The sequence below is a fragment of the Lepidochelys kempii genome, chromosome 7 (assembly GCF_965140285.1).
Source record: "Lepidochelys kempii isolate rLepKem1 chromosome 7, rLepKem1.hap1, whole genome shotgun sequence".
NCBI lineage: Eukaryota > Metazoa > Chordata > Testudines > Cheloniidae > Lepidochelys > Lepidochelys kempii.
The window spans coordinates 10,692,792-10,716,547 of NC_136386.1; the positions used below are offsets into that span (position 1 = coordinate 10,692,792).

Consider the following 23,756-nt stretch of genomic DNA (forward strand, 5'->3'; position numbering starts at 1 on the left):
ATTTATTTGAGCATAAGCTTTCGTGAGCTAAAAAATGGGTGTTTACCACTACAAAAGGTTTTCTCTCCCCCCACCCCACTCTCCTGCTGGTAATAGCTTATCTAAAGTGATCACTCTCCTTACAATGCGTATGATGATCAAGTTGGGCCATTTCCAGCACATTGTAAGGAGAGTGATCACTTTAGATAAGCTATTACCAGCAGGAGAGTGGGGTGGGACGAGGTATTTTTTCATGCTTTGTGTGTATAAAAAGATCTTCTGTACTTTCCACAGTATGCATCCGATGAAGTGAGCTGTAGCTCACGAAAGCTCATGCTCAAATAAATTGGTTAGTCTCTAAGGTGCCACAAGTACTCCTTTTCTTTTTATTGTAAGTTAAATATTGAATTTTAAAATTTCTGAAACAAATTTAAAGATTTCAGACAGATATGGGGTAACCAAGAGAATTCAACTTAATGGAAGGAAATCCTTGAAATCTGTAACTAGACTTTAGAATAGCACAGGTGTTAAAGCTCATTTAGACAAACAGTAACTAGTAAATTTCATATTCTGAGACACTGAAACAATGCGAACTGTAAAATATCAAGTCATTAACATAAGCATAAAGTCTCTCTGCTTTTATTTCAGAACATCAAACTACATGCAAAGTTTAATAGCACATATAAAGAAATACAAGTCTTTCAAAATAAAAAAAATCCTAAAATCAGATTTACTACTGAAAATACGAGACAGTTCTGATAAAGATTAATCAAACATTCCCTTTCTTCATATGTTAACAAAAATATATATATTTGAATTTTTAAAAATAAAGATTTTGATGTATGTTCAGGATTAGATGTATAGTTTCTTGGAGACGAATTTTCATCTGACCATATCTAGTTTAAGAAAGCAGTTCTAGTAACACAATCTCAGAAAGCAATTATTGAAGCGAGTCTTTTGATTTTAGAAAAATTTTGTTTAATAATCCTCATTAACTGCACAATTATAATTCATAAATACAGATGAAGTAAAAAAATTCAAAGGGAATTTTTAATTTATAAGTGTAATTAATTCCAATGGTTGCCTCTTAATATACTAAATATGTGGAAATCAGTGCAATCTGAACAATTTCCAAACAAACACACCAATCCAGTAATACTCAGTGGAGTATACATTCATTTTTACTTTGAAGCTTCCTTTAGTAAAAAGAACTAACTCAATAAATCTTTGGTACTATAATAAAACATACTGAAACCTCCAATAATTAATATAGACAAAAACACACCTAGAGTTTAACATTGTAAATATTCACATTCATGCTGTAAAATGTTAATCAACTTCATTTTTCTAAATTAAGAACAACCTCACTTAAGGTGCCACCATAGCTTGAAACTAAATACAGTGGGGGTTATCTGTTTGCACTGTAGCCAACAGGAGTTTTGTTACTGACCTTTATGGGTGCAGGCAGAGGCCAAATATGATCAAAGCATAGTGAGAGAAGGATCTATTTAGTAAAATGTGTTAGAATTGACTTGTGAAACCTTTTTTTTAGTGAGTGCACCGAAAAACTTCATAAGAAAGCATACAAAACTATTTCAATATCATCTCCTCTAAAATAAGAGGTGAAGGGTTTTCTATTGACAGATCTCTCATTCTAGGCTGAATGTGGTTTTTTGAGATAGCTTAAATTAAACACTGGATAACAACTCAGAGAATTTAAGTCAGTCCCAATACAAATGTGCTCTTTGTTTCCAGGATCTCATTCAGTGATTATTATTTATTTTTACAGTATGTGTGCTCTTATCAGTGCATGACCACATGACCTGATATTAGAATAATGCAGTGCAATTTCTCTCTCTCGGGATAAAGACAGTGAGTAAATCTTAACATGATAGGAATGTTTCAAAACAAATATTGAAAACACGTTTGACCAAGCCAGGATTCCTCTATGTACAGCAACCTAGAAAAAGCAGCATATCATGTTTGTGCATATTTGCAATTTACTAAGTACAGTACAACTACTTCAAAAGAAAGGAAAGTCTTCTAAGTTTAACAAAACAGAAATACAAATACAGTCTGAACAAAAGAAAAACAAGCGGCCAATTTTCCCCCCCCCACAACAAGGAAACCAAACTGAGACTGTAGAAAGCTAAGAAAGTAAGGAGCACCATGTTTAGTAATCAAGGCAACCATTTTCCTCATTTTGAGTAATAATGGCCCAATTTGAAAGCATTAGAAACAAACTGAAAATGACGAGCAGATGTGGTGCTTCTGCAAGGCTTCTGCCCATCCATCTCCCTGCTTAGACCACTTCCCAAACTCAGACTACAAAGTATGAGTTTTTTACAGGGTGCAGTTAATGTCTTCTACGTCCACCTTCAAAAGCATGATGCTCTCTGTGAGCTAACAGGGGAAAAAAGGAAAAAAACTCAACTTTTAAATTGACTATATGAACAAGTACTAAGTAAAAAGATGCTAAGGGATGGAAATTTGGGGACTGAGGTATATTTTAATGGATAAAAAGTATTCCTACTGTTGCTTTTACTATTAGTAAGAAATAGTCTGTTTCCATTAAGGCATTAAGCTTTTTGTTACAAATGCCTGTACACTTAAGGCATAATGCAAGATCTAACATGACTGTACTTACGAGCCTGGCCCTGCAACCTTTACTCATATGGATATGAGTTGTTATATCAAGTCCTAAGTTTTTTTGTGCTGCAGCTTGATCCAAAACTCTCATTGACTTCTATGGGCTTTGGATCAGACCCCTGGAGGAATTCCCCCATTCTCTTCTCCTTCCCAGTCCAGCACCATGAATTAGCAAAATAGCACCCTGACTTCAACAAAGGCAAGAATTTCACCCAGAATCCCTACCTGGAAGAGTTTACAGTTTAAATTAAGATGAGAACAACAGGAGAAGACAATAATAAGGATGAGTGGTCAGGGAGGACAAGAGAAAAGACAACAACTATTTTTACTAGTGTGTTTATACAGAGCTTAGCAGAAGCCCCTCTCCTCCCCAAATCCTGACTGTAGTTGCTACAATACCAATAAATATATTAATTAACAATAGCTCACAATCTTGAGGGTTATGCAGGCATTTTTTTATTATTGCATTTGCAGACCAAAAATACCTTGTGAATCTGACAAACCAATTTGTTAAAACTTAACTACGAAAGCCATTCTCACGATTTTGTACAGAGGAAAAAAAATCTCCAATAATTAGAAAGTAAAAATCCTCATGCAACAAGAGATGCTACATTTCTGAATGCTAAAAATTCAGTCAGTCAGTCAGTCACTTAACAAGGTTATCCTATACTCATCTGCGATCACTTTCGCTAACAAAACCTGGAAATCCTGCTATGAGGAAATAAATTGACAAGATACTTACGCTTATAAAACACTGCTTTAAAGGAGGTGTGTGGCAGAAGTTCATAGATCTTTTCTAAAACTGTTGCTTCACTTGCCAAAGATGCATTCACATTCCAGACTTGAACAACATCTTCTCGGTCACGAACACTGACACTAACCCCTATTACTTCATCATCTGTATAGACGAAGAAGTGTTGAAGAAATAATCAGTTTTTTTAAAAGGGAGAAGAGTCTATTCTGGCTAGTTATGCTACTGTGGAACATTTTGTACAAATAAATCAAACATGAAATGAAAACGAGCGGTCTAGAATGAAGGGAATACCAGTGTAGAAACCATAGGTATGCTTACTTGCAGCAGTTATTGTAAATAGTACCTGACAGTGAAATGGTGCAGTTCATAATCTATAGCTATGGCTTTAATTCTGTGTTGCAATAATATAAGGAATTTATGCTGAGGGATTTAAAAAAAAAAATCTGTCACCACTATGTAGGAAGCTTTATTTTTCAAAGTATGATGGAGACTGTAAAGTTTCCAGAATGTAAGCTTCAATAGGGCTGCCACACAGTTTCCTCAAGCAGCAGCAGCAGCAGGATGAAATTAACAAGACTATGGTCAGTTTCACAGGGCTGCTCCCAGCATTCAGAACTTTGTGTTCTACTGCTGAATCACTGAGATTGGGACAGAATTCTGCACAGAGGATTAAGTGTAAAAGGCATACATGCTTTTTCACTTCCTGATGTCAGCTTAACTACGCATATGACTGAACAGGCACAGATTTTAAAAGTTTCTTACTGTGGAAGGATGTGGGGCACCTTTATTCTGTTTCCTATAATGCAAGCAGTCAGAGAAGTTTATTATCTGTATACTAGCTCAACAAACCGTTGCTGGAAAAAAATCCAAGACAATGGCCAAGCCAAACACACCAAAGAGAGAGATAAATACTACTTTTCTGCTCTACTGTACTGATCAGGCTGGAGAGAAATTCCCCGGTTTGAAAGGTCTTTGTTGAACTTCATTATGGAATTAAGAAACCAAATTATTTTCTACTGAATGATAAATCAGAAATGGAACAACTTCAGAATGTAATATTCAGGGCATTAAATAAACATCTGTCTAACCAGATGCTTGTGTTTAGGACATTTAAATGTAGTTATAAACATATATTTTTATTTTTCCTTGATCAAACAGAAAAGTTAGCTTAGTAACAATTTTTGAGCATTTATTTCCTAGCTCAGTGGACTGACAAGTTAGCCAAGCATTTGCCTTCTCCAGTAACTATGGACAATTCCTATAACTCAGCCTTATATTCTGAAACAGACAGACCTCTTCCAGTGTTTGATGACTGGAATATGTAAAATATGATAATATGTCTTAGGCAAGGTTACGCTCACAACCCCTCTGCAGTCCATTCCTAAATAAAGCATGCAATCTCAAGTATATTTTTAGGGACTAGATTTAGTTTGAAAATACGGTCATTAAATTATTGCATCTGAACAATATCACTTATTGAGTGAATTTAGTGGTTTCACGTAACAGGCAACCTATTTCAAGTACATTTTGTGTAAAATTAACACTAACAACTAATTTGGTTCACGCAATATCAAATGAGAAGAAGGGTGGTCCACTGATTAGGTTGCTAACCTAGCACTCAGGAGAGCCCGGTTCATTCCCAGCTCTGCCACAGAATTCCTTTGTGACCCTGGACAAATCATTTAACCTCTCTGTGCCTCCATTCCTTATTTGTTAAATAGGAAAACAGTACTTCCTTACCCCACAAAGGTGTTGCAAGAATAAATACATTAAAGATTGTGGGGCATACAGATACTACAGTAATGAGCGCCATAAAAGTGCTTAGGATAGATAGATTCTCAGCAGTAATGGTACAAAACACCCCATAACAAGCAAATGGATGCCTGCTGAGACTTCCAGAATCCTGGCACCATGGCATTAGTATTAAACTATTACAACACCTGCTGATACACAGATGTTTAAAACCTAGAGCATTTGCCAGTCCCCAAGGGATTCAAGCTGGGCCATTGGAGGCAGGCAAGAACAATAATCTAGAGCAGAGGTTCTCAACCGGAGGTGGGAGGGGGGTGTTGCAGCCTCCTCAAGCTCCAGCGGCACCTCATAGGACAGAAGTCCCAAACCCTCAGCCCCAGCCTCCCACCCCTCCTGGCTGAAGCCTGGAGCCCTGAAGCGTCCCCACCCCGGCTGAAGCATCTGTTGGGCCCTAGAATTTTTATAGCATGTGGGGGGGAGGCGGGGGGGGCTCAGAGAGAAAAACTTTAAGAACCCCGATCTAGAGCTAACTCTGTCCCACATAGCTAGCCAGGAAATCTTGTCTGTCCTCTTTTGTGTTCATGACAGGGAGAATAGGTATGCTTATATACTGTGACACAATTTTTAAGTGTTGGATGTTTTAATATTTTGAACAAGAACCTACTGCTTGGGACAGGGGCTTAAAATAAATCTACAGAAATAAGAAGAAAACACTAAGAAAATGATCTCTTTACCTGCTGCAGAGCAATCTGTAAACTGTTCCCCAATAGTTGCCAGCAATAACTCTTTCCAAACTGCAGACTAACAAGAAAAAAAAATCAGTTATTATTCTAGGTTATTGATCTTTCAGTGTATGTGTAAGGTTTGCTTGCTCAGCCTTGAGTGCAGTTTCTGAGGCTGTGTGTTATAAGTGCATCTCACGTTATACTATTCCTTATTTGCACAGAGTTGGAGCAAGAATTTATAATACTTATAGGTAGCATAACTTGACATTCTTCTATTGAATGTTTAAATATAAATTTACCTTCTTTAAATTTGTGACTGGGACTCAACCTAAATAGTTAATTAATGTAAAGTACAAACATAGATTTCTCTCAAGTATTTCTCCTGCTTATGCAACATAAAACCATTAAACCACATTTGTGAATGCTTGTTTCTATCAAAAATAAGTACTGTTCATTTTAAGAACCAATCTGTACTAGAAAAATTGATAAATTTATATATAAAACTCATGTCTTACTGTCCTTTGACTATGAAAAAAGTTTCTTTCAACAAATTCAAATGCTAACTAGAGAATTACAATTTTTTAAAAAAGTCTACCTATCACACAGTTGTCTTTGGCTATGTTAGACAGATGTTACTGTTATTTCCTTTTTGTTACTATCTAAGCCAAAAAAGCATTCAAAACTTGGAACCCTATTGCTGATAAATCACATGCAACTCTGGGCTAATAAATTAAATAATATGCTTCAAGGTGTGTGCTTACCGGGAAATAATCATATTTCTGGAGCATATGGCAACATCTATCTTTGTCTATACAGCCATAATGGCTTTTGCATATGCTGCTTTTAAACAAACCATGGCCTCACAATTATTTCAATTTAGTTTGTGCTTTTTAGTACTATTAAAAATGATAAATTAAAACAAAATAAGGTTAAAACCACAAAGCACAAACACAATGAGCCAAGAAAACTTTCCCTTTGTTTCTGAACATTCTTATCCACCTTTGAGGATGCAAAGACTTAGCATAAAACATTTCATTGGTTCATTATCAGCCAATACAAGGTACTGTATCAATCTATAGTAAGGAAAGACAAATTGGAGGTCATGCTTCAAGATGCAGTCTGAAGATGTCAATCTGACAATCTTTGACTTGATGTGTTTTTTCTGTCAATGGAGCGATTCATATATTAATGTACAGACTGATCCTGCAAACTCTCATTACCAGCGCAGAGCATAAGCCACCAAGCATAAACTCACTCCTGTGAGTTGTCCTATGGTCTTGTGTGCAGGAAGCATTTCATCCTGTAAAAAATGTTTGCAGGATCAGGCTTATGAGAATAAAAAGCACATTAGGTTGTGTGTTGAAAAACGAATATTATTATGCAGTACTTATGGCAGTGAAGAACATGACTGGCTAGTGACAGTGTGGTCCTCGCTATTTAGGCCCTACTCCTAAAACACTTACCTAGATGAGAAAAGAAAATTGTCATCATTTTATATATGGAAATTAAGCTGAAACCCTGACTAGTCATTTCCAGATAGAAATGAACATTTCATACCGTACTTTCTTTAGGGACCTTCATTTTCCATACACCTCCTTTGGCGTTGCTTTCCTCTTCCCTGGTTGTGGGAAATATATCAAAGAAAACAAACCATTCAAAACCATATGTAGGTAAAGTTTACATACAGTGTGCTTTTCATAGTATGATAAAAATTTAAACTTATTTATGGGGTTAATTTTTCCAGGACAATCCCAAAAATAGATTGGTATTTATAAAAACATGGCCATAATTAGCCAAAAACCACATTTTAAACCCTAATTAATCTGAGAATCTCAATAAGACCCTTGCTTCCTCTGCAATAATTTATTAATACTTACTAAGACAGCGACTTAGTGATGAGATCAACATTGCGCATTCCTTTCCTTAAATATAGTACACTGAATTTCTTTGACAGAGGAGTTTTAAAATAGACCAGCATCATCTTCAGAGAAGGTCTTTGAAGTGCACCCCCTCCCCAAAATCACTGACCAAATCAAAACTAAAAATAGAGAAGAACAAAACCAGAAAGTTTCTCTCGCTTATCCTTTGACATTGCCAGCAAAAATATCAAGGCTGGTGTATGCATATCCCAATGTCGACATTTACTTAAAACCAATTTAACCTACACTGTTCAGCAGTAATATCTTTTAAAAGGAGTTCTTGTGCGGACTCGCTAGTCACTTGAACCTACAGTAGTCTGTCAAAATTCAGTGAAACATTTTATGGTCTATTGTTAATATGTAAAGAATTGTAATTCGATCACAAGCCAAACTAATATGAAACCATGCAAAAAAGTAGCCAGCCTACTCAGAAGATTCCTAATCCTAATACACTAAAAAGTGCATGAACTATATGAGTGGGAAGAGAAATTAAACTCAGTTTATAAAGAAAAAATTGATGGTTTATAGTTTTGAGTTTCCATTCTACGAACAATAAGCTATCAAATTGGAATGAGCTGCAATGTACTGTTAAAAAACTTGATAGTCAATCTTCCCTGATCTAAGCCTAAAGGAATGCGCGTGTATGTCTACAGGTATGTGCATATGTGCACATATGGAGCATACTTGGCACAGTGAATATTACCAACGAATATTAGTCAGTTGCATTAATGTCCCCCTATTTTGTGTGGAGAGAAAAGAAAAATCAGTAAATTAAAAATAATTCACATACAATTAATCAACATAAATGTGTACTATACTATTAGCCCATATTTCTTTTTCTTATAGCCCATATTTCCACATGCTAATTTTTAATAAATGCTCGATTTAAGATAATTAGCTTTTAAGCTGAACAAGATCTTTAGTGATATATGAAAGTTATTTTTGAATCCCAAGTCGAGCTGATTAAAGGCAGTACAGTACAGACATGCAACTCTTTACTCTCTCCTTCCACCCATTATTTATTATTTCCACAACAACATAAGTGTCCCTATCCCCAGGAGCTTACAATGATAAGATACTTACCAAAGTGGCCGTCTTTCTCCCCGCATTAAATGGTAACTACATCTCAGAGGCAAATTTGTCACAGCAGGAATATTATTATAGACACTCCAGAAAATCTTTAAAGAAAAAAAAAGAAAGGTTCTAGTATCATTCACGTATGACAGTGAACTGTATACAGATTTACTTGCTTTGCTTGTACTTCATAAAATTATCAAGATTCCTGCTCATAGAAAACTATAATTTACCCTGGTTATGTATTTAAGCTCTTTAAAGTTAAAGCTCATCACAATTTCACTTTCAGCTTTTTTGTTGAAGAGAACATAATTCAGAAGTGGTAATATTTTAATTACAAGTCACTAAAACTATGACAAGTTGTGTCCTATTAGGAAGCCACTGTTGCTTAGCAAATGCATATTTCTATGGAGGGTGAAGGTGGAGAGAAGGGAAACAACTGCTCTGTAATGAAGTTCCCAAAGTGCAGAATACTCCACACTCCGTGTCCTCATACGTGAATGTGGAATAGAAGTATCAGCTCTTAAATCTACTATTTTAACCGAGGCTATGTCTACACTACCATGGTAAGTTGACCTACGCTACGCAACTCCAGCTACGTGAATATCGTAGCTGGAGTCGACGTACCTTCGGTCGAGTTACTGTGGGGTCTACACCGCAGGGGGATGGGAGAAGCTCGATGGGAGAAACTCTCCTGTCAACTTACCTTATTCTTCTCGTAGGAGATAGAGTACAGGGCTTGACTAGAGAGTGATCTGCTGTCGAGTTGGCAGGTCTTCTCTAGACCCGCTAAATCGACCGCGGGTGGATCGATCTCAGAGCATCAATCCCGGCTGTAGTGTAGACCTGACCCTAGTAGCATGCTGTATGTGCTGAAGCGATGTGTGCTGTATCACAACCTCCAACCGACACCTTTTTACCCTAACAACAGAGCCTTTGATACTAAAGCATAATGGGTGTGAGGAATAAAACCAATATATTAAATATTATCTAAATCTGAGTTACAATGGAACATATATCCAAAGCAGTTTGAGTAAAACTTCCTTAACGTGCTTTTTAAAAAGAAACACTTATTCTGTCTATTTACTAAACAGAATACCATAGAACAGTAATCCTCTAGCTCTTCTGTCTAGAGATTCAGATCACACCGCTCGTCATGGTAACTTGTATCACAAGATTACATTATAGCTCTTATGAGCATCATGCCTAGTTGGTGATCCACCTATTTTGTCAGAGCTCAGGCAGAAAGAGTACTGCCTATGACAAAATATGATATAGCATGGTAATGCAAGATTGGGGATTTCTGAACAGACCAAGTAGCAGGGGAACCATCAGACTCTACTTCTCAGAGGCAGGTAAGAGAGGAAGCCACCATCGAGGGGATGAGGTGGAAAAAGAGCAAGAATAATCCCATTTCAGCCCCCAGAAGTGGTAGTGGGGGTTGGAGGAGAACAAAGAGATCCCTCCTTCCCAGCAGACAGGTAAAGGAGAAGCAACAAAGATGTTAAGTCATTATGTTGCATCATAATCATGCATTAGTGCAACTTTACAAAACAAACTTTGCAACATTATAATATGATTTTGTGGCTCTCTGCAATTCCATCTGAAAGCTACTTTGTTATCCAGCTGTTAAAAGTTGAGTACTACTACCTAAAGCCATGAGAACTGATAATAGAAAAGTCTGACAGAAACAGAACAACTGGGTGAGTTTAGATTGTCTTCTGTGCCCTGCTTTCACCAGTCTAGTAGTAAGCAATAATCTGCCGAAATTGAAAGAATAAGGGAAACCCTTTGTGTCTCCAAGGTTTTGGCTCACACCTATAATATTCTTGAACTTGTATAGGCTACTATGTTCTGTACCAACTACCTTTGATGAGATAGCAAATTCTAAAGAGTACAGAGAAAGTCACTGAACATTTCTGTTGTTTTCCACAGGGCAGTCTTATCAGATATAGGTTAGTACATACTGAGGCTAAACCCATCAATAGACAAGTTATAGGCCAAGCTGCTGGCCTGCGATAATTCATCTAGTGGAAACAGCCTTCTCAGGGGACCTGAAGGAATTCTCTAAAACTTTAACAACCTGATGGGAGGAAACCAATGTAGCTCTTCAATACAATAAGGTCCAGTTTAGTTAATTGTGTCTGGATTAAGAGCGGAAAAGGCAATGATAAGTGATGCTATGTACACCATACTCTGGGCTTAAGCAGTGCTCTCTTCAGTTGTCAGAGTAAGAACCATTTCAGCCAGTTTAAACAGGGGCATAATTATGCTGTTAAACTTAATTCCCTGGGGAGAAACCTCTACAGAAATCACCTGAACGATGTGCATATTCTCATTCGTAGATTGGACAACAGACACCTGCAATAAAGGTCTGCAAAGCACAACCGCAAGCTATCCAGTTGCACCCTGTTTGCCAGAGCTCTGACCGACGCCCTCATTTTCTGAACATTTCTAAAGCTAATTGCCTCAGAGTGAACAGAGGGAAAGTGTGGCTGGGAAGGGACAACTGATACAAGGCATAAACAAAACAATACAAATGTCAAGGCAGTTTTATTTCAAAACATAGTCACCAAGACAGTGTCCCTTTAAAGACAGGGTTCTAGCCTCATCTCCAAATTGCCTGGCTTTTGTCACACAGCCCTTGTAAAGCCTTCTCTCCTTGACATTCACCAGGCTGCGATGTATGGGTCCCACCACACTGGGCCCAGATAGTCTTAAGCTTCCCTTGGTCTGAGGAGGCTGCAGCGCTCTCGCTCTCTCTCCTTGGTCTCTCTGGCATACTTCCTGGACAGACGTGCTCTGTCTCTATCCCTTCACAGAAATTGACCCTTTTGGTCCAGCTGGCCTAGGCCTGCAGGACAATGTGCTAACACTGCTCCCCCTCACCCTGCTGGATGCCCCAACACATGATAGTAGAAGCAAACCAACACACCAAGGATTTGCCAAGGGTTCAAAAGCTAATCCCTCTTCAGGTAGCACAAGAATATACAGACCTAGACAAAACAATAAAATAACCCTCTCTCTTTACTCAGCTGTCAGTGCCCAGCCTCCCTTACTGCCTGCCAAAAAAAAAGACTGATGAGAGACCCTTTCTTTTATAACCTCCTGTCCCTTATGTCAGGTGACCCTCTCATCAGCCTTGTTATGCGATAAAGTCCCCTACTAGATGGCCCTTTGTTTCATTACTACCTTCTGGAGTTCAGACTTGAAAAAAAACTAATCTGCCCTGAGCGGTATCCACCTAAAGGCACTCCATTTGAATGGGCAATCATCAAAGTTTAGCAACCATCCATTGTCAATCTTGTGCCAGATGCAAGAACTTCTTCTGCCACCTCCAGTGGGTTTTAGCTCTATATGGAGTTAAAAGACAGCAAAAAAGGTGAACAAGATCCACATTCAAAAGGGAATCTGCAGTCTGACACACATATGCAGAATCTCCAGTATCAACCAGAAGTCATAAGCTGTAAATAGATCCCCCAAATTGCCACCACAGAGTTTTAGCCTCATATCAGAATATCCTGGCTTTTTGTGAATTAAAGCCAGACTTTTAACATTATGTAAGAAAAACCCAACAACAGATACTTCATGCCTGCTCCAGCACTAATATGGACCCACACTCCTAATAAGGTTATTTCCATTCAGAATACAGAGTGCAAGTGTTACCCTCTGACTTTTTGCAGATACAAAGTTATATATATGACAGGTAAAAGGGAAAACACGGAATGATATTATGCAGAATCTCTCATCTGTTGCAAGCGTTCTGGAAAAGAGACAAAGCCTTAACATAACAAATCAGTTCACAAGAAAAAAAGTCACAAACCGGGTACTCAAAGAGAAGACTTCAGTGTACTATATCTTCCATTGCTCATATAATAATTTATTACACTGGAGAATAGCTGGAGAAAAGGCAGACAAAAGGCGGAGATTTAAAGTAAATCAAGTTTCATGATCCAATTTAGAGGCACAGCCTGAGGCTCTGAAATCTTCTAGAAAGACAGAGTATCTGGCAAAAACAAGTGTATTACCCTGCAACTCACCCCTGTATGAGCCTTAGAAACCACCCAGGAATCAAACACGCCACCAGTGAAATTCTAGGGAAGCCTAAGGAACAGCATATACTATCAACTGATACTTACATTTTGTACCTCAGAGAAGTGAAAGCATGAGAATTACTCATCTGGCACATGGTTGCCAATATAACCTCATAACTTGAGTGTTATTTCTCGTGCGTAGCAATTTCTGTAGTTCTAATTTTAATCTTACCTGTACTGTCTGTACTGTATAGATCTTCTTGAGATTCGATGCACATTCAGCTGCTGTGGTACCTGGAAGTGACCTAAAAAAAGTTTATGTTAATAAAATACTTTATCCAAAAAATGATTACTTGATTGTCTTAGCAAATGACTGACACATTTACAAACATATCAAAGTTATACAATCAACTCCAATCACTATAAAATTACTATAAAAAGTTTTAAAAGTAAAGGCTGAGCGTTCTTATGTTTAGTTTAATTTGAGAGTTGTCAGGATATTTTAAAAATATTTATGTTCTAATTAAACTGTACATTAAATATTTAAAACAAAGATACAGCTGCTTGTTCTAAAAAGGGACCCACCCACTTTAATTATGCAAGAACACTTGTCTGTAATTATAGGATTGTTCACATTTGCTAGATTACTGGTGTGGATTTTGAGAAAGGGAAAGAGTAGCTAAGTGGGTTTTCTATTTGTTTATAATCAAAAGGAGTCCTCGGAAATAAGAAAAAATCCAGATCAAATTTTGAACCATGGGTACTGAGAGTGTTCCTTTAAATGAAATTTCAGGGTTAATGTTTTTAAATTTCAACTAGATTTACATCTGATTTATCTTTGAATACTTATTAAAATATTTAAATGTCATACTTTAATGTTCTCTTATTAAGGAGTTTTAGCTGTATTAACAATGCAGTTCAAAGCAATAATTATGATTTTTTTTAAAGAAATCACCTTTAATTTACATACACACCCCACTAGATGGCAACATATTACAAACTCTCACAAATAATATAGTACCTGACATTTAAAAAAAAACAAACAAAAAAACGACACCACACTTTAAAAAAAAAAAAAGGCAGCTAATTTTACCAACTGTTAGCTGTAATTTCTCTTAGGGAAAACAGAAGCACTTTTAGTCAGATGTCATATTTTAAAAATGGCATTGATTACACAGAGATCAAACAGGTAGATCCAGCACATAGGGCTACCTCTTTGGCTGCAATGCCAGCAGTTAAAGTTGCAGAAAATTTACACAGGGTCTTGCTAGCGTTATGCTTAATTATTTTGAAAATACACTGACATTCCACCAAAACCTTGATACTTAAATTCTCCCTCAATTGTGCACAACCAAATGATGAAAGATAAAACAGACATACATAGAGAAAAGTGGAAAAGAAACAAATGATACAGGAAGTCTCCCTGCAAAAACCAGGCAGAGTTCACATTAACAAGAAACATACAGTACATATGCATCGATGCAAGTATAAACCCTAAATGGTCAGCTCTCTAGTTTTTCCTTCTTGTGATCCATGCAATGCATTCAGTCTGTGTCTACACAGAGAATTTCAGATAATTCTCCAACCATTGGCCTAATGCTGATACAGCTCCAGCATCAACACCACCAACTAGCCCACTAGCATTTCACACCCCCCCCCCTCCGAGTTGTCTAGCCCTTTATGACATGGAGGTGAAACACCTTAGCCCTGCATATGTTGGTGTTTACACCACTGCTATCACAGATACAGTTGCATTGTTGATAGCAGTTGCAGCTGTAAAGGCACTATCTTCATCTAGTGAAGCCACAGGGCAAGGTCCTCAGCTGATAAGAGTCGGTGTAACCTCACTGTAGTAATGGAACTATGTTGATTTACACCAGGTGAGGAGCTGAACTAATCCCTCTCAGCTTCTCCAAACAACTTCCATACTATTTTCATTCCCTTAAAATAGCCTTAAGATTTTATAAGGTGAAATGCATGCAAACTCAGACGCAAAAGACTGCAGAAGCTTGAAACAAAACAAGTAATCAGGAAAACAGGAGACAGTGAACAGAGTAGTCAATTCGCATGGCATAGGAGACTGTGGGCCTGTACTGAGAGGATCAGTTACAACGGTGCAAATTCAGCACTAATGGTTTTTGTGTACATTAGCACCACAACAATGCCCAGTGACCTAATGCAGGATACGAGAGTGGTGTATCTTGCAGGCTGAGCCTGAACAAGTGAATAGTGTAGCTATTATTTCTTTAAAAAGAAAAGGAGTACTTGTGGCACCTTAGAGATTAACCAATTTATGCTCAAATAAATTGGTTAGTCTCTAAGGTGCCACAAGTACTCCTTTTCTTTTTGCGAATACAGACTAACACGGCTGCTACTCTGAAACCTGTTATTATTTCTTTGCGGCTCCACAGCGTAAAACACTCAAACAAATATCACTGAATGGCAGGTGTGTGTTTTCTGATATTGCTACTGCCGGTGGAGCTGCACAAGTGCTGTGCAAAACTGCAAACAACTGTGTGTGCGGATGATACACGTTACAAGCATGACAGGTGTGTTCAATGGACAGAAGGCAGAGAGAAGACAGCACATTGCTCTGTCTGTGCTTTTGTCTATCTTGCCTCCCAAATCCTGAAATGCTTTGTCTTCTTCTTTGATCTGGACAACTCAAATTGGTCTCTCTCTTCAAACCAATGAGTGCTGGCAAAATTCTTTTTTCTCTCTTCTTACTGGCAGTAATACATTTTACATTATTTGTGTCTTTAATCACCACTGGGTTAAAATGGTAACTTCACAAAAGTCATACTGAGAAAGCAATAAGGAGAAAAGAAAGATTGTACTTTGTCTCTGTTTCAGGAATACATGCTGAAGATACAGCTACAAAGCTGAATGTTTTTTTAAGAACACACAAAAGATAGCTTAGAACAATTATTTATTTCTTCAATGCAGAGCAGACAGCAACGTATGTTTGACTCTTTTATCTGTTGATGACAATGGCATAGACATTGCATTGTGCTGATGGACCCAATGAGAAAACTGTGTTTAAATAAATGAGTTAGAACAGTTACACTGGTGTCTCCTTGTTTCTAAAGTAGTCATGGATTCAGTACAATGTAGATTATTTCTAATGGCAGTGTGTTTTATACACTATGAAAAATTTACTGGAAGTGACATTCTGTCAGCAGATCTGCTAAATTAAAAAGAAATATTTGCCCCATGTCCCCTGAATGAATTATTACAGTGACAAATGAAGATTTGCTTCACATAGACACACCACAACTTACTTCTCAAGTATTTTAAGTCCAGTGAACCTGGTCTTAATTGAGCAACAAAAATCATTTTCATGACAGAAAGATTTTTCTAATAAATGGAGAGTAGGCTGACAGCAATATATTTGGCAATACACAGAAGTAGTCTCTGAGGCCAGAAGATTGCTTAATAAGGGTAGTAGTCCTTTCACAACTTTTACTGCATTCACACAGCTCTTTAATAATCAGTGTAAAATACTGTGGCTATACATTTGAAACAATGCTATTTTGCCTCTTCTCACATCTTAAGAGTCTCTAACATTTTGTGTTTCTTACATTGTAATTCTGTGGTCAAAAGACATGGGTGGATTGTTTTGTTTTTAAATGTATCAGATAGATAATAGTCTGAAAAATTAGTTTTGACATGCTTTCCTTTTGCCTGTTTCCTAACTTCACAGTCATACATGGACATAATTTTGCCTTACTATACATTACATCATCATCCCCACATACGTTCACTGATGTTGCTGTTGGAGCGTTGTGATAAGATGAAAACCTATTCCCATGAATGGTAAATAAGCATTATGAAATAGTAAACTTCAAAAGCCAGCAGGGTGTCAGCAGTGGATATTTATCACATTTTTATGCCACTTCAGGAATCTCTTGGGGAATAAAGAACGGAGTACTCCACTTTGGGGCCATAAAATCATTCATTTTGATAGCTACAAATCACATGTTCCAGAGAAACAACATTCACAACATTACAAGCTGGCAGAGAACAACCACCAGCCACCACATTACTCATTTTAAGGTTTAGGTGGAAGACTATTCACTGCTTATTTTTAGCAACTTGACTGACAAATACTACAGGTGCTGTGTGGACAAGCTTGCATAGCATATTTCAGCATTACACCCAAGTCTAGCAAATGACATCAATCTTCTGTCATGAGCACGAACACAAACTAAAGAACAGAAAAATATCTGAGCTGCAAAGAAAAAATTAACACTTAAAGAAAAGCGATCACCATAACTATATTAAAATGACCCAGTAATCTTGGTTGAGTTGCTATCTAACTCACTTTAAAATAATTTTCAAAGTCCTTAAGAATACGCCTCTGTACTTCTAGATTGTTTACTTGTGAAAATTTTGTTTTTCTACAAAAAATCATTATTGGATTAGTGAGAAAAAAAACTGCTGAAAGTCCTAAAATGCAAGCAATGGTCAATCTGGAAGTTTTAGCTTTGCACTAGTTGCCACACGAAATGGAATTACACATTTGTTTATGGGACAGAAAAGAGTAGCCCAAGCCACAACTTGGAGAAGAAGAAAAAGTATCCAAAATACAGACAACAGCTAGAAGAATGGAGAAATGTCTAATTTGCTGCAAAATGTACAGAAAACACTGACAGAATTTGGGGTGCCTTTTATCGTGTTTCAATACCTGGAAGTGCAAGAGCTCAGTCTAGATTATCAGAATGGTTCCTCCTGGGCCTTAAATCTATTAAACAATTAACTTTTGTTACAGAATGCACAGGAAGAAAGTTTAGATCATTTATAAATTGGCACAAACAATTATGAAAAAACAAACAAAAAACTTAGAAAACTCCTTTTTCTGAGTTCTTCCAACAAATGATGCAACATACAATTACACTGATTCACAAATTTACAGATTATAAAGCCAGAAGAGACCAGTGGGATCTAGTCTGACTTTCTGCATCTGAACTAATGGAGTCTACATACAGAAATAGGAGCCCTAAGGAGATCTAATTGCCCCTTTCATATAAAGAGTTTAATACTGGAGCCTAATGTTGATAAATTAATAGCTATTAGTTACCTTTCTACAACTTGAATAAAGTCCCACCAATTTCTCCTCCCTAGTTCTTATTAACCTTGAAGCACTGCTCCAATCACAATCTTTCTCTATACAATTTTAAAATTTCCCTCATGGAATTCTTTAGTTTTGCTTCATGTTTGTTCTCACACAAGTTAATATAAAATTATCTAGCCCTTTAGTTACCTTTCTTGCACCTTCTCTTGATAAATAAGGCCCTTATGCCAGAGAAGTTTAAATAGCTTACATAGGAAATTACTTTTCCTTTCTGTGAAAACACAGAAAAACAGCTGGTCTAACCATAAAATTATCAAGACTATTCCTATAACACTGAGGTCTTTTGATTTATTTAAGGCTATCATCAAGTATTGAAAAAGAGGAGGTCATTTCCCTGAATTCATATGATAAATGTGTGACCCTTAGTATAGTTTTCCACAGCACATCAGAGACAGAAAAGTTTTGTATCAGCTGACAAATTCTAATTTTAAAATGTACCCTTGACTTTCTTTGAGGTTGCTATAGTAGGCTCAAACCAGGGCTCTCAATCATCTCCAGACTCCCTCAGGGTGTGTAATGGATGGTCAGAGCCACGGTAGTCAGGTCAGTCAACAATGTAACAGATTTATGATGACTACCTCTAATGTATCTATGTTATAAACTGGACAAATTGCAAAAATATTCCTATGCTGGATAGGGAAGATGTGAGGTTCTAGTCAGAGGCAATGAGAGCCTCTATTGGTGTTCCAACAGTAGGGCAACTGTCATATGCCAAGACTCAACATATAAGCCTCCTCAATATCCATTCAGGTAGACTCAGCATATCGTATTCTGACCAAAAGGTTCTTAGACACCACAGAGATGATTACTAGATTAAGTTATGTTAGTTATATGTGTTATAGGCTTTCTTTAGAATCGTAGAATTGTAGGATAGGAAGGGACATTGATAGTCACCTCCTCCCCTGTCCTGCACTGATGCAGGACTAAGTATTATCCAGACCAGTGATACTCAGACTGAGGCTTGGGAACTGTAAGTGACTCTTTAATGTGTCTCCTGCAGTTCTTTGCAACACATGATATTAACCAGTCAGGAGGCTTTTACTCTGTTATTAACCAATTGTAGTTGATAAAATAATAATACAGGGTCAGTCATGTTGCTATGAGATATATATAAACTAAATATTTCCCAGCCATACTATAGTAAATGAAACAACGAATTCTCACTATTGTGGCTCTTTTGGGTAAGGCTGATCACTAACTTGGCTCCTGAACCACTGAGGTCTGAGTCTCACTGATCTAGACCAGTGATTCTCAAATGTCTTTTTTACTGGTGACCCCTTTCACATAGCAAGCCTCTGAGTGAGACCTCCCTATAAATTAAAAACACTTTTAAATATATTTAACACCATTATAAATGCTGGCGGCAATGCGAGGTTGGGGTGGAGGTTGACAGCTCGCAACCCCCCATGTAATAACCTCGCAACCCCTGAGGGGTCCTGACCCACCATTTGAGAACCCCTGATCTAGACCATTCCTGACAGGTGTTTGTCTAACCTGTTCTTAAAGATCTCCAAGAAGGGAGATTGCACAACCTCCCTAGATAATTTGTTCCAATCCTTACAGTTAGGAAGTTTTTCCCGATGTCTAACCTAAATCTTCCTTACTGCAATTTAAGCCCATTACTTTTTGTCCTGTCCTCTGTAGCTAAGGATTTATCACCCTCCTCCTTGTAACAACCTTTTATGTACTTGAAGACTGAAAAAATTGGGGAGGGAGGAATATGATAATCTTTCCTCACAGGTCATGATTTCTAGACCTTTAATAGTTTTTGTTGCTCTCCTCTGGGCACCAATTTGTTCACATCTTTCCTGAAGTAGGGTGCCCAGAACTGGACACAATACTCCATTTGAGCCCTGGTCTACACTAGGACTTTAGGTCGAATTTAGCAGCGTTAAATCGATGTAAACCTGCACCCGTCCACACGATGAAGCCCTTTATTTCGACTTAAAGGGCTCTTAAAATCGATTTCCTTACTCCACCCCTGACAAGTGGATTAGCGCTTAAATCGGCCTTGCCGGCTCGAATTTGGGGTACTGTGGAAACAATTCGACAGTACTGGCCTCCGGGAGCTATCCCAGAGTGCTCCATTGTGACCGCTCTGGACAGCACTCTCAACTCAGATGCACTGGCCAGGTAGACAGGAAAAGAACCGCGAACTTTTGAATCTCATTTCCTGTTTGGCCAGCGTGGCAAGCTGCAGGTGACCATGCAGAGCTCATCAGCAGAGGTGACCATGATGGAGTCCCAGAATCGCAAAAGAGCTCCAGCATGGACCGAACGGGAGGTACAGGATCTGATCGCTGTATGGGGAGAGGAATCCATGCTATCAGAACTCCGTTCCAGTTTTCAAAATGCCAAAACCTTTGTCAAAATCTCCCAGGGCATGAAGGACAGAGGCCATAACAGGGACCCGAAGCAGTGCCGCGTGAAACTTAAGGAGCTGAGGCAAGCCTCCCAGAAAACCAGAGAGGCGAACGGCTGCTCCGGGTCAGAGCCCCAAACATGCCGCTTCTATGATGAGCTACATGCCATTTTAGGGGGTTCAGCCACCACTACCCCAGTCGTGTTGTTTGACTCCTTCAATGGAGATGGAGGCAACACAGAAGCAGGTTTTGGGGACGAAGAAGAAGAAGATGATGATGAGGTTGTAGATAGCTCACAGCAAGCAAGCGGAGAAACCGGTTTTCCCGACAGCCAGGAACTGTTTCTCACCCTGGACCTGGAGCCAGTACCCCCCGAACCCACCCAAGGCTGCTTCCTGGACCTGGCAGGCGGAGAAGGGACCTCCGGTGAGTGTACCTTTTAAAATACTATACATGGCTAGTGAAGATTAGAAAGAAAGAAAAAAACGCACTCGAGATGAAATGTTCTCCGAGCTCATGCTGTCCGCCCACACTGACAGAGCACAGACGAATGCGTGGAGGCAAATAATGTCAGAGTGCAGGAAAGCACAAAATGACCGGGAGGAGAGGTGGTGGGCTGAAGAGAGTAAGTGGCGGGCTGAAGAGAGGGCTGAAGCTCAAATGTGGCGGCAGCGTGATGAGAGGAGGCAGGATTCAATGCTGAGGCTGCTGGAGGACCAAACCAGTATGCTCCAGTGTATGGTTGAGCTGCAGCAAAGGCAGCTGGAGCACAGACTGCCACTACAGCCCCTGTGTAACCAACCGCCCTCCTCCCCAAGTTCCATAGCCTCCACACCCAGACACCCAAGAACGCGGTGGGGGGGCCACCGGCCAGCCAGCCACTCCGCCACAGAGGACTGCCCCCAAAAAAAGAAGGCTGGCATTCAATAAATTTTAAATTTGTAAACTTTTAAAGTGCTGTGTGGCATTTTCCTTCCCTCCTCCACCACCCCTCCTGGGCTACCTTGGTAGACATCCCCCTATTTGTGTGATGAATGAATAAAGAATGCATGAATGTGAAGCAACAATGACTCTATTGCCTCTGCAAGCGGTGATCGAAGGGAGGAGGGGAGGGTGGTTAGCTTACAGGGAAGTAGAGTGAACCAAGGGGCAGGGGGTTTCATCAAGGAGAAACAAACAGAACTTTCACACCGTAGCCTGGCCAGTCATGAAACTGGTTTTCAAAGCTTCTCTGATGCGTACTGCGCCCTCCTGTGCTCTTCTAACGCCCTGGTGTCTGGCTGCGCGTAACCAGCAGCTAGGCGATTTCCCTCAACCTCCCATCCCGCCATAAACGTCTCCCCCTTACTCTCACAGATATTGTGGAGCACACAGCAAGCAGTAATAACAGTGGGAATATTGGTTTCGCTGAGGTCTAAGCGAGTCAGTAAACTGCGCCAGCGCGCCTTTAAACGTCCAAATGCACATTCGACCACCATTCTGCACTTGCTCAGCCTGTAGTTGAACAGCTCCTGACTATTGTCCAGGCTGCCTGTGTACGGCTTCATGAGCCACGGCATTAAGGGGTAGGCTGGGTCCCCAAGGATACATATAGGCATTTCAACATCCCCAACTGTTATTTTCTGGTCTGGGAATAAAGTCCCTTCCTGCAGCTTTTGAAACAGACCAGAGTTCCTGAAGATGCAAGCGTCATGTACCTTTCCCGGCCATCCCATGTTGATGTTGGAGAAACGTCCCTTGTGATCCACCAGAGCTTGCAGCACTATTGAAAAGTACCCCTTGCGGTTTATGTACTCAGCGGCTTGGTGCTCCGGTGCCAAGATAGGGATATGGGTTCCGTCTATGGCCCCACCACAGTTAGGGAATCCCATTGCAGCAAAGCCATCCACTATGACCTGCACATTTCCCAGGGTCACTACCCTTGATATCAGCAGATCTTTGATTGCGTGGGCTACTTTGCATCACAGCAGCCCCAACAGTAGATTTGCCCACTCCAAATTGATTCCCAACTGACCGGTAGCTGTCTGGCGTTGCAAGCTTCCACAGGGCTATTGCCACTCGCTTCTCAACTGTGAGGGCTGCTCTCATCTTGGTATTCATGCGCTTCAGGGCAGGGGAAAGCAAGTCACAAAGTTCCATGAAAGTGCCCTTACGCATGCGAAAGTTTCGCAGCCACTGGGAATCGTCCCAGACCTGCAACACTATGCGATCCCCCCAGTCTGTGCTTGTTTCCCGAGCCCAGAATCGGCGTTCCACATTATGAACCTGCCCCATTAGCACCATGATGCATGCATTGGCAGGGCCCATGCTTTCAGAGAAATCTGTGTCCATGTCCTGATCACTCACGTGACCGCGCTGATGTCGCCTCCTCGCCCGGTATCGCTTTGCCAGGTGCTGGTGCTGCATATACTGCTGGATAATGCGTGTGGTGTTTAATGTGCTCCTAATTGCCAAAGTGAGCTGAGCGGCCTCCATGCTTGCCTTGGTATGGCATCCGCACAGAAAAAAGGCGCAGAACGATTGTCTGCCGTTGCTCTGATGGAGGGAGGGGCGACTGGCAACTGACGACATGGCTTACAGGGTTGGCTTACGGGGAGCTAAAATCAACAAAGGGGGTGGCTTTACATCAAGGAGTATTTCAGGCAGGACTTCACGGAGGGTTCCAATAAGCAAGGGTGCACCTAATTTATTGTTCTTATTGGAACAAGGAGGTTAGTCTGGCCTCTGATTGATACATGGCTAGATTCACCTCGCTGCACCTTCTCTGTGAGTGACTGTAGTGTGACCTAGAGGAATGAGTCCCCTAGACGGGGGAGGAGGCAAACGAGTACAAAACAAATCTGGTCTATTTCTTGTTTTGATCCACTCCATCTATCTTTTACATCTTTGGCTGGCAGCAGACGGTGCAGAAGGACTGCATGCCATCCACATCTCATGGCTGCTCGGCAGAAGATGGTGCAGTGGGACTGCTAGCCATCCTCATCTCTTGCCTGCCCGGCAGAAGATGATGCAATAGGACTGCTAGCAATCCATGTCGCCTGCCTGCTCACCATAAGACGGTTCAATAGGACTGACTGCAGGACTAAAGAGAATGACCTGGTCAAGTCACTCCAAATTTAGTCCCTGCGCCCATGTCTGCCCAGGCGCTCATGGCCGATGTGGCCAGGAGCACCTCGGACATGACGATGACGACTACCAGTCATACTGTACTGTCTGCTGCCCCAAGGCAATGGGTTGCTGCTACTGTCTAGCAATGCAGTACCGCGTCTGCCAGCACCCAGGAGACATACGGTGATGGTTACCTGAGCAGGCTCCATGCTTGCCGTGGTATGGCGTCTGCACAGGTAACTCAGGAAAAAAGGCGCAAAACGAT

At 39.8% G+C, this 23,756-nt stretch overlaps 1 protein-coding gene across 2 annotated transcripts in view; it reads right to left on the reverse strand.

Annotated features, from left to right (window-relative positions):
• Positions 1-1,746: 1,746 nt before the first annotated feature.
• Positions 1,747-23,756, reverse strand: part of EIF4E3 (eukaryotic translation initiation factor 4E family member 3) — a 29,492-nt gene continuing 7,482 nt past the window's right edge. Inside the window, exons 2-8 of one of the 2 annotated variants that reach the window (XM_073351116.1) lie at positions 13,119-13,191; positions 8,862-8,956; positions 8,482-8,514; positions 7,417-7,477; positions 5,869-5,935; positions 3,371-3,526; positions 1,747-2,382 (exon numbers count right to left, since the gene is read on the reverse strand). In XM_073351116.1, coding sequence (XP_073207217.1) covers positions 2,336-2,382; positions 3,371-3,526; positions 5,869-5,935; positions 7,417-7,477; positions 8,482-8,514; positions 8,862-8,956; positions 13,119-13,191 — 532 coding nt within the window. In that variant the 3' untranslated portion in view covers positions 1,747-2,335. The remainder of the gene's footprint in view (positions 2,383-3,370; positions 3,527-5,868; positions 5,936-7,416; positions 7,478-8,481; positions 8,515-8,861; positions 8,957-13,118; positions 13,192-23,756) is intronic. The other variant, XM_073351117.1, reaches the window with a different exon arrangement.